The sequence below is a fragment of the Lycorma delicatula genome, chromosome 5 (assembly GCF_047948215.1).
Source record: "Lycorma delicatula isolate Av1 chromosome 5, ASM4794821v1, whole genome shotgun sequence".
Classification (NCBI taxonomy): Eukaryota; Metazoa; Arthropoda; class Insecta; order Hemiptera; family Fulgoridae; genus Lycorma; species Lycorma delicatula.
This window is the reverse complement of record NC_134459.1, coordinates 64,389,221-64,401,311: the sequence shown is the minus strand read 5'-3', so window position 1 is coordinate 64,401,311 and position 12,091 is coordinate 64,389,221. Positions and strand designations below refer to the sequence as shown.

At 24.8% G+C, this 12,091-nt stretch overlaps 1 protein-coding gene across 1 annotated transcript in view; it reads right to left on the bottom strand.

The window, feature by feature from the left end:
- Positions 1–472: 472 nt before the first annotated feature.
- The window catches only part of Slik (Sterile20-like kinase), an 88,785-nt gene continuing 77,166 nt past the window's right edge, over positions 473–12,091 (bottom strand). The window contains exon 26 of the mRNA XM_075366294.1: positions 473–6,034. Within this exon, the coding sequence (XP_075222409.1) occupies positions 5,849–6,034 (186 nt within the window). The 3' untranslated portion in view covers positions 473–5,848. The remainder of the gene's footprint in view (positions 6,035–12,091) is intronic.

The following is a 12,091-nucleotide window of genomic DNA, read 5'->3' as shown; positions in this document are numbered from 1 at the left end:
TAAATTTGTGATACATTACACAGATGAATCATTAGATGTTAATTTTAACATTTGAGTTGAAGATAAAATACTAGGTTATAATTATAAAATAGAAATTATAAATCTGACTAAATTAACTTTAAACTGCTAAATTTAACACACCAAAACATGCAATCTTATGAGAAAATTGTTTTCCTTATGTAAATATATGAAAAGTATAAAGTGATGGTGAAATGGAAAAAAAATATCAACAGATGAGTACAAATATATCTTGATGAGAATTTTGATCTTATAATTAAAAATTCCTCAATTGACATTTTGAAATAATTCTGGGGTAATATTATATTAAATAGAACGATTTTTTTTGTAATTATAAAATAAACTGTTTTTAATAAACACATACTTTTTTTATTATTGTTATCCAATGGTAAATTACTTTAATTACATAATACATGCAAATATATATATATATATATATATATATATATATATGTGTGTGTATGTGTGTTCAAGTATGTAGGTATAGAATACATTAGTTCTAATTATCTTCTAAAAAGTTAAATTATACTTATTCTTTTTTTTAAAAAAACAGAACTTACTTTTAATTTAGTAAGAACCAGTAAAAGTATAAGAGTTAATTACAAAGTAACAAGCGTTAATTTCAAAAAGTTACACAAAAATGGGGCCAATTCTCACATTAGTCTGATAATAATCAGTTACATTACCAAATAAATCTGTTACAATGCCAAAAATATCAAAGTCTGTTTGACTTTGATATTTTTTAAAACAGTTCTTAAGAATTTTAAACTAGCTTAGATGTATTTGGTAATGCACTAAACGACCATGTGGATGGTTAACACATTAACACAGACATGATGTCTTGCACCTACCTAAAATTTAGTGTGCCTTATGGCACCATCAAAATAGTAACAAGCAGTTAAATAATTTCATATTATAGTGTGACAATATTATTAAATCAATTACAAAATTAAAAAGTCTTCTTGAGTAGAATAATAAATATCAGTATTACAGAATAAAATATATTATAATTCTGAACTATCAAATTATCTTCAAAATCAATTCTTACTGAATAAATTTACAAAAGACTAATTATTCAGTAAATTCAATATTAACTGATTTCAATTGTAAATTGTCTTATAATTTATAGTCTTAGACGCATCTTTTCTTGCTCCAGAAAAGAAACTCTTATATTAATTAACACATCTCTGTTGCATTAAGCATATGCGTATATATAAAAAAAGAAACCGTATAATTTAAAAAAATTTCAAGAAAGGATGGTATTTCAGCATTCATTAATTTATATATTTAACTTCAAAGTATTGTTTATATGCTATGTTTTTAATAATATTAAAAATTTGTTTAATGGGTATTATATTAATATGTTAACAAATAACAAGAGAATAATACATTAAACAATTCTGCAAGTGAGTAATAACCGACCTAACCTCTTGAACATTTCATTTCCTTTTAAATGATTGCGCTTCAGTAGCTAATTATTTTTCTCTGATCAACAAGATATGTTATGTAGGTATATTTGTCATCAATAAAACTATACTTGCAGAGCAGCATTAAACTTCATGTTACTTAAGTACCTGATCAAATGTTTACTTTAGGTTAATACAAATAAACATTACGAGAACAGCATATGTAATGTAAGGGGCCACTTCTTTTGATTAGAAATTTCTAGAACACCTATTAGGTAGAAAAATTAACTTTCTTTAATTCACCGTTCTTGTTCTATTGTTAAGCTCTACCAATTGAATAAGCCTTCTAATTCATTTAACAAAATTAAATCATGCAGAACCTTTAACTGTTTATTAATAACTGAGAAAAACAAAAATGGAAAATAGTATAACCTCTAATCTCACAAAATTATTGTAAGGGCATAAGTAAGACAGTCATTTTGTGATATTGCATATGAAAATATGTAATTTGGAAAAACTGGCATCTTTGGTCAATACATACATACATACATACATACCATGCAATGTTTATTACTTGATCTGTTCTCAATGAGTTAGGTAACAACATTTTCATAAATAATAACATATTTTAATAACAATATTTTTTTATACACTTATCTTACAGCTAAATATAGTGTTCAGAATTGTGAAAAATATACAGTTAAATAAAATTCATGAAATGTCAGCATACCTTGAACTATCTTGTGTTAACAATGAAAATGCAATACACACAATCCGGGTTTTTTTTTTGTTATAATTTTCTATCCATCCAGTTTTTTTTTTACAGAACTTAATTTACAAAAATGTTCATTCTATTAGTAAAAAAAATGTTAAATCTATTATTCATTACTTTCCTTCTCACATTAAAAAAAATACATAATAATAATAAATATTTTTATAGAGTATATCAGAGACCAAACTACACAATCGAAGAAGGAGACGAAATGTATATCATATAGTTCACACAATAATTTATTATTTTTCAAACACAAACATTCAGCACCATTTAAAAAACTGGACAAACTAGTAACAACAACAGTCAATGAATGATGTAATTAACAATAACCGCTGCAGATTTAAATCTATAATAAAAATAAAATTTCAGCTCATATTATATGACATTATTATTATACTTGTTAAGTGAAAAACATATGTACTACAGATGTAATATTAATTATGTAATGAACAAACATGTAACAAAATAAAATTAAAGCTAATACAAAATTGATTCATTATCATTTTTTCATTTAAATTAAAGAGAAAAAAGTAATAATGAGCCTATGGTAACACTATGAATTACTTGCAAATCAAGTTTCAAACTGTAGATTAAAAATATGTCACTAATGAAACATCTAATACCAAACACATAAAAAGAGAGAGAATTATAATTTGGAGTGAAATTACGATGAACTACTGCAAAGACAAAAATTATGTTAATTATAATATATTAAATATTGTATTTTTAATGCGCATACATCAATTATGTTAAATTATCATTTGAATAACCAGTGAAAGCACTACTTAATACTGATAAGTATTCTTGTAGCTTAAAACTGCATGTAGTGATCAATCAACCATTTTGCCTGATAAACTGTCAGGGTACCAATCTATTTTTATTTTTTTATTATTAATTCTTATTTTTATGTTATAAATGTCATGTAATAAGCAAGTAATAGTAATTTAGACATTATAATTATTAATAAATTTGATACATAGTTTGACATTCTTTTTTGTGAATGTAGATATACATAATATACTGTCTCATGTTTTTAGCTATCCATGCTTTATTATTTTTCTAATAGAGATTTTATTTGATAAATATATACAATAAATTTCTTTTTTATGTATATACAAGACAATTTTTAATCTATGGAAGGCAGATTTTATTTCAAGGGCAGAAAATACGATGAACGGTAAGTGAACAGATTTAACCTTGAATCCTGTATGATTCATTAACAAAAACATAGGCAGAAAATTAGAAGATGTAAGGATTATTTTTGAGATGGACTAAGTTGTATAGTTATCATGTAATTATTATATGCAGGAAATTATCTTAATAAGCAATGTTTTATACTATTTTACTTAAAATAGTAAAAAATACATTTTTATAACGCATACTATTTCACTGGACTTTAAACTATTATACTTTTTTCAAGGCGATAAAAAAAGGTTAGCAAATTAAAGTAATATACCTTGACAGTTTAGCTAACGACAAAAATAAAAAATACTTGTAGACTAAAACAGAATATAATTTCATTTAATTAATTTATTTATTTAGTACAGAGGAATGAAAATGGTAGACAAACAAATACAATGTGATATAATAAAATGTATTATTTAGATTAAAAAATAAACTTAATCAACTGCTTGCTAATATAGCAATAATATACCTCATACAAATGAAGATCAATGTACAACTTATCCATATAATAATTAATATATAAACCTTACAAGTTAGATTAAAGATTATATAGTCTGGACAGAGACTACCTTCCTGGCAGAAATATTTTTAATAAGTAATATACAAACATAATCATCCAATGTATTTACATCATAAGTTAAAGCTTAATAGATTTGTGTTTAATGTAGTTTCAATTATGTCGCTTCAAGATGTTAGTATAGATCACTAACTTATTTCACTTTCAATTGATATTTTACTTAATCAATCTCTTATATTTATATTAAACATCAGTCTTCATCAAAATTCTTTTTTTACAGTAACAGTAATAGTGAGCTTTTAAGACATAATGTGAAGTTCTTGACTCGTGTTATGAGTTCATGGTAATTGTATTTAGTTAATAATTATCAACTCAAGCAAATATTAAAACATATGCTCAAATTTTTTATCCCCTAACTTTATGTCTTATTTCATATTAGATTCTAATATATATCTAATATGAAATGTCCAAAATCTGACTATTTAAAATATTTTTTAAAAGAATATTGTATGATTCATCTACTTTTCTGCAAATTCCTTTATTAAATAACCGGCAAATAAATAAAAACATTAAAAGCTAATTTTTAAAATACAACATGAACAACCAGAATGAACCCTTACTGGGTTACACGTATAATTTAATATTCATTAATGTAAAAAAGAAAATTCTGACATCGAGTGACCAAAACTTTTGGGCAAATTATAGAAATCTATTATTATTAAATTAATTACGAAATCTCATAACTTTCTTATTACAATTTCCATTACTACAAAGGCTCGACATAATTTAAAAAAAAAAAACTAATAAAAAGTGATACACTAACTTAGTTTTAGGAGCAAGGGTTATACTATACATTTTCATTTCTTAATAATTGGAAAAATTTCAGCTTAATTTCAAGAGGTGTTTATTTTCTAAGTTGCATAATTTGAAAAAAAAATTCATTTATAACTTTTTACTATCCGTAAATTTATTAATTCCGTTTTGTAAGTGTAGTAATATAAGTTTATTGTTTTATATATAAATATTATAACAATCATAACAAGGATAATTCACTCACTCACTCACGCACATGTGTGCATGTGTGTGCACACACACAATAAAAGAAAAATAATTTTTTAATTTTCACAAAAAATATATCTCAATTTTTCATCTAAATCAACTGTGATTTATATACACAGCTTAAATTACTTTTTCCTTGTTCGTTTTTAAAAATGATTCTCAAATAAAATACATCCTGTTATAAAGTTAAATAATTAGAATAGCACAACCAGCAGCAAAATGGTTTTACTACATCAGTAAATTACAATAAGAGTATAAAATGAAACATTCATAAAACATAAATAATATATACTTAATACATTATAAATTGTATGCATAATAATATGAGCATAAATACTTAAAAATTTCAACTATATATTTATATATTGTAATTCTTCTAATCTTTTGCAGATGAATTTAAAGATCTCTTTTTATTATAATGACATTCAATCAATATTTACTGAATTATCACAATTGATTATAATACTTTATTAAGGCAATTTTATTATTTTTAACAAAGCTAACTTATCATGTTTTATTACATAATTAATAAATTTATCATAAAATTCTAATATTTCTTTAAAATTATTAAATTTAATTATGATTTAAAATATATCTTAAATTTTAAAGCTTTTGTAATATGAACATATATTATCTACCTATTAATAACAATTTAATTAATTAGTTAATAAGTTTGTAAAAGTTAAGAAGTAATAACAGCACATCACTATATTTCTCACAAATAGTTTTTTTTGTGTTTGTACCGATATCACATATATATTACGATTATAATGTTAATATACATATAATATATACATAAATAGTTTTATTAAAAAATAACGCACTGAGTAAAGTTAAAATTAGTTTTAATAATATTATAATAATAAATACATAATAATCACTGAAAGACTAGTCAGCTGACACCGAAGATAAAGAACTACGGGTAGAACCATGAAGCTGATTATGGTGTGAATGATGATGGGAATGGTGATGATGCTGATGTGGTAAATCAGATAGATCAGTAGGGATTGTTTGTGTTGGTCCAAAGATAGCTTCTTGTTCTTCAAGCTGCTGAATAAACTGTTCTTCCAATTTCTAAAATAATAAAACAGAAAAACAGATAGACAAATCTTATGGGGGAAAACATATATATATATATATTATATTAATGATAAAAAAACAAGCCTTAAGATATAAAATTAAAATTTAAAATACATGTACTTGTACAAATTATTGAATTTTCTTATTAAACAAAAAAGAGGGAACTATCTATCTATCTTATGATATTAAGAATGATAATACAGGTTTTCTGATCTAATGCCATAGGATGTAAGATAATGCAAAGAGTTTGTCAAAATAAAGAGCTGATTAGTAATAAAATAAGATAGATGAAATGAGCTTCATAATAACATCTTGTTTTAATTAGGCAAGTGCTGGCCATTTTATCAGCCTTCTGCTGTTTGGCTTGCCATGATGTAATGGTATTTGTAAGAATAAATAAACCTGTAACCTTTAGTCCAGTCTGTAATTTAATTTCTCAGTACAGAAAGTATCAAAACAACTGAAATTCAGGGCAAGTTTTATGATTCGAGGGTTTACACAGTGATGAGCGATAAATAAACAGTGCCGTTATCAAATAAAGATTAACAAATGAATATTTATGATAAAGAGAGGAATAGAAGATCTAGTGAATAAGGAGTGATATAGACGAAAAAGTCAATGAGGAATTAAAAAAAATGGTTGTTTCACAATAACTATTATCACAGTAATATACTGTAGCATATGTATAATAATAGCTATTATCACCCGAGAGTTCAGTGCATGGAATTATTTCCAGTAGAATATCAACAGAATGAAAGGTCTTACCAAAAATATTGACTAAAAAACACAAAAGAATTAAAAAAACATCAGCTAGTGTTGTGTTTTGGATTACTATGAAGAAAAAGAAGACAAATATTTTCTTATTACAAATGAAATTTTTATCTTTGAAGTCAAATTATGCCAATGCATGCTATTTATTTTCTTCATATGCTATAAGAAACACAAAATAAGCACGGATGACTATGATCACTTTAAACATTTTTTTCCCTTAGAAATAAGATGTCTTGCCATTACATTTCATCAAAAAAGTAACAACTATCACAGCAGATGCATTATATAAAATACTTTCAAGACTGGGTTATATCAATCGGCACCAAAAAAAAAAAAATGGAATGTTGAGATCAGAATTGCTCTCATCCTTGACTATATACAAAGCTGTCTTCACTATTTAGAACAATTTTTATGAAAAATGTCTGCTCAATAATTTATACTTTTAGACTGTATATGTAGTCCATGCCTATCACAAAAAAAAGGTTTAGTTTTCAATGGTCAAGATATGAAAACTGAAATTCTAAACTGCATCAAATTTCAGGAAGACTTAAAAAAAAAGTTCTTAATGTGGAATAAACTCAGGGAACAATGTGACTGTCAAGGTAAAATGAAGTAGTAAGGTATAAAAATTGAACTAGAAGTAATTATTTTTATAATATATCTTCTCTACTTTACATAATTCGTACATTGTGATATGAACAATTAATTATACCCAGTTAATGCATTAATCCTTGTTCATGACAGTAAAAAAATTTTTTTTGCACATAAGCTTGAAGCTTGTGTGTGCAAAATGGAATTCTGTACATACAAAAAATGCATGCCTGACCGTAGTTCGAACCAGAGACCTCTCCAGATGAAAGGCTGAGATGTTACCACAGAGATCGGCATTTAAGGGTCTTACTCTTACATAAATGTTGCAGATATCAAATATCATTGTTAGAATACTTGCAGTTCCCAAGGAAAATGGAAAAAATTAAGTAGATTAAATTACATTTATAACAAAAATTTTAAGTATTAATAAAGGTAAATCCACCACCACATAAATGGTGTATCACTGGACATTTATGTAAATACAATGATTTTTAAAGGATTTCATTATTTCAATAAAATATTTATTTGTTAAGCTCAATGAGAGCTAAAATTATGATTTTTTATAACAATCTTGTAAAAGTTCTGAAGATCTCTTAAAGAAAAAATATACTTGATTTATCTATTCACATATAGCTAATACCAGTAGCTGACTTTTGTGGGATCCGATATCAGTTGGTAAAAAATTGTATAATTATATTAAAAAAAATATTTAAAAAACGTATGTTTTATGTTTTCTAAATTTTAAGGTGTTTTATGTAATTATAGAATTTGTGCCAACTGACTATGCAGGATCCCGTGAAAGTCAATTATTGATTTTGGTTTTTTTAGGTTTTATCAGTTATTATGTTTTGGTGGATAAGATGCTAATATTGAATTTAATTAGTACACTGGTCAATATGTTGATGAATTATTTGAATTTTCAAAAGATATATATAGAACTGTAAAAGGAAAGCAATCTGTAAGTTTTTTTTGTGTCAATGTGTAACTAGTTAAGAATTATTAAGTATTGTAATTAATTTATTTTAACAAATTGCAACTAAATTGTTTTTAAGTGAATTAAACGTCATTTGAAAGAAAATGATGTGAAAAATGTAAAAAAAAAAAATGGTTGGCGGCTCTTAGTCAGCCGCAATCTACAGGTTGCCAGGTGTAAACAGGTATGTTATTGTTAATTATTTACACCCATCGTGTTTTTCAAAAAAATTATATACTAAATTGAAATTTAATTTCTTCTGTATAAGACAGTCGCACTGCGTTCTTGTTTGCAACATGAAGTAGCGTGTGCATTCCTTCTCTCTCATTCACACTCACAACCACTTCTTGCAGCAATTTTTTTTACCGGCAACCATGTGTTATCATGGTCAGAAAAAATTAAACTTCAACTCAGTGTATAATTTTTTTTAACAAAAGTCTTATCAAATGTTAACAGTTATGTAATTCACTAAAATTAAACAATACTCTATGTACTACATAATACACACATACATAGAAATTCATATAAATTAACAGTATATATAAAAAGAAATTCTGAAAAAATAAAATCACTTCGTTATAATAATTCTAATAACAATATAAAATATATTACCAATCTACATTCCTCTATTATTTACTAACTAAATTTCCACAGCTTGTTTATTACATTTAAAAAATAATATAAACCAATTTATAATAAATGGCAAAAATTTTAAATTGTAATCTATGAGCAAGTTGGTGAAGTATTCCACCAATCTACCCTTCAGAATCTCAGTTGCGCAGAAACTGAGCCATTTTCAAACCTTATCCTTTTCCCTCCTTTGACAGCTATCTTAAAACTGTATTAGGTGCTTTTTTTACTAAAGTAAATTTGCCATGAAACTTATATGAAATCTGTTTCCTCTGTCCAGAAGGAATTGCCAAAAATATGGCCAAGCAGTATTTGAACTTATAAAAGCTGGTACTCCTATTCATAAAATCTAAATAAGACTGAAAGTTCTTTTTGAAAGTTCGTTTTTTAATCTTTTTGAACCAAACAAAGAAAATCAGCATAATATAAATGGTGAACTAAAGTTAATAATAATAATATTAAAAAACAAACAGATTTTGGAAAAATTAAAAAAAAAAACTCGAGCCAAATTTGATCCAAAAGGAATATAGCAGATACTTAAGGAGACTGAAATAAACAGAATGTAACAATTTTTGAGAGAATAAATATTAAAAAAAGAAATCTTTAATAAAATGTTTAAAAAAACTACAATAAAACAATGTGACTTGCTTCTGATACTATAATTAATTTTATTTTAACAATAACCATTAAAAGTATTTCAATAAGAAATGAAGTTTAGTCAAATTCATTACTTTATTAAAACAGATTAGTAAAATGATGTAAGACCTGTTAAGTGAAACTATTAATTACAAAATAAAATAAATAAAAAAACACAATCAACTCTACTTAATTGACATAATAACAGCACGGTACTGCTAATGTTCTTCAGTTATTGGTAACATCACTGGTTACTACATCAAATTCTGGGTAAAAAGAATTACTACTATTTTATTTTTTTAACAGCAAGTCATAACCTATACAACAGATTCTATCTGATGTGCATTTGAAAATATATGCACAAGGACTGTTTCCATACAGGATATAAACTTAGGAGTAAAATAATATCTTTACTACCAAAAAGGTGGAGAAAATATATACGGTAACAGAATCTTCTTTCACATTCCATGAAACATCTAATAGGTATGCTTAATGAACTTCAAACATTAGTTTTTATTACTTCAGAAAATAAGCATTACATATACTTGTTAATACGTTCATAAGGATGGAATTGGTTGTTGTTTAAGAGATAAGGAAGTTTTCTGCATGAAGTTAAATTAAAATACAGTCAGGAAGACATAAAAATAAAAAATGGAATAAAAACAAAATACATGGCAGAAAATTTGTAGCATCAAAAAGACTTTCTAGCACCAGGTTCTTAAGAGTAAAGTTGAATCAATTTACCAAAATAATTACAATGAAACACAAATTTTAAAACTGCAGAGTGAGATTAACCTTTGCTGAGTAGGTTGTAAATAAAAACGATCAGCGATGAAATCAACGTGCAAATGTTTTGCCGAGTTAGGCATTCCAATATCGACTTTGCGAGACCATATGAAGAAGTACTTGAACGTTAAATGTTTTCATCCACCCAAGTTGAGAAAACCTTGATATACGTGTTTATGTATGTCAGTTATTGTTTAAACGCTTTCCGAGAGCAAACGATAAAAAGAGTAGGTTGTAAACATTTTAAGATTAAAGGCAGCAACATGCGACATAAAAAAAATTAAGCTACCAGAAACTAATATACTTTGTACCTATTAAATAAATAATTAATTTAAAGTTTCATTTGCAACATAAAAAAAAAATAAGAAAAAAGAATTAAGAATTTAATATTAAACACATTTTCAATTATAAATACATAAATAATCAAAAAGAATAATTAATTATTTTTTGCTTTAGAGTAAAGAATCACTAAATATTTAAAAAAATCAACATATACAATAACGCATTGTACAAAAAGGGAAGAAAATGGACTATAACTATTAAACTGTTAAAAAAGAAACTCACATTAGAAGCATATGTAAAGCTGACAAAAGTTATCCAGTTCTTTTTTTAAATTACATTAATGAATCTTTTTTGGATTAAAAGGAAATAAGGTTATTGGTTTAAGATATAAAACTGATTGATAAAATATTAACAAGAGGTACATATGGCAAACAAACATAAAACATGCAAGAATAAAAACATGAAGTAAATAAGTTTGCTATTTAAAGCAATTTTAAAAAGGTAGGACAAAAAAAATCATGCAACCCTGTTAACAAATTATTCAAAGCGTAATATATAAATCAGAAACAAGGTCTTTTAACAATAAATTTCAGTTATAAAACTTATAATTTTTAAGCTAAGCATAGCACATAAAGCAAAAATATGACTTATACAATTGAATGTGACTATAAAAATGGTAACTTTTCTTTTTAAAATTACAAATTTTAACACAATATTTATAATAAATTTTATCATTTACAGGGAAAATATGGAAAAATTAGCGAATTATATTTTCTAATTTAACTTTCTAAATAAAAATCATAATAAGTACAAGGGAGCAGAAAAATAATTTTATTTTAATTTAATTTTTTCTTTTTTTTTAAACATGCTATCTAATCAGGAATAGCAAAAATGATGGCGCACCATATAAAAGTAGAGATATATTGATATTATAATTTAAGTATAAGAATAATTTTTTTAATTATAAAAATTAATCAAGAATTGTGTGATATCCTTTTTTAAATTTGCAAAATAATTACTAAATATTTCATCATCTAAGAAGAAAAAATTACAAAGAATATTTAAATTAAAATAAAGGTCCAAAATTATAAAAGAAAAGTTCTGAAGTATCACAACACAAGTTCTAACAGAAATACAACTATATTAATAGAGAAAATTAATAATCAGAAAGTTAACATTAAAAATTTCTTTCTAAAATGAATGTGGAATAACAATTAGAAGTAATAATTACATAATTCAAGATAAACATTAAAAAAAACAATATATTACAAAGCAAACATACTATTAATTCAACATCATAAAGGATAAATAAAAATTTATTAACTACAAGATGAAAAAAAATTACTTGTACATAAATTAAATTTATAGATAACTTTTCTTTC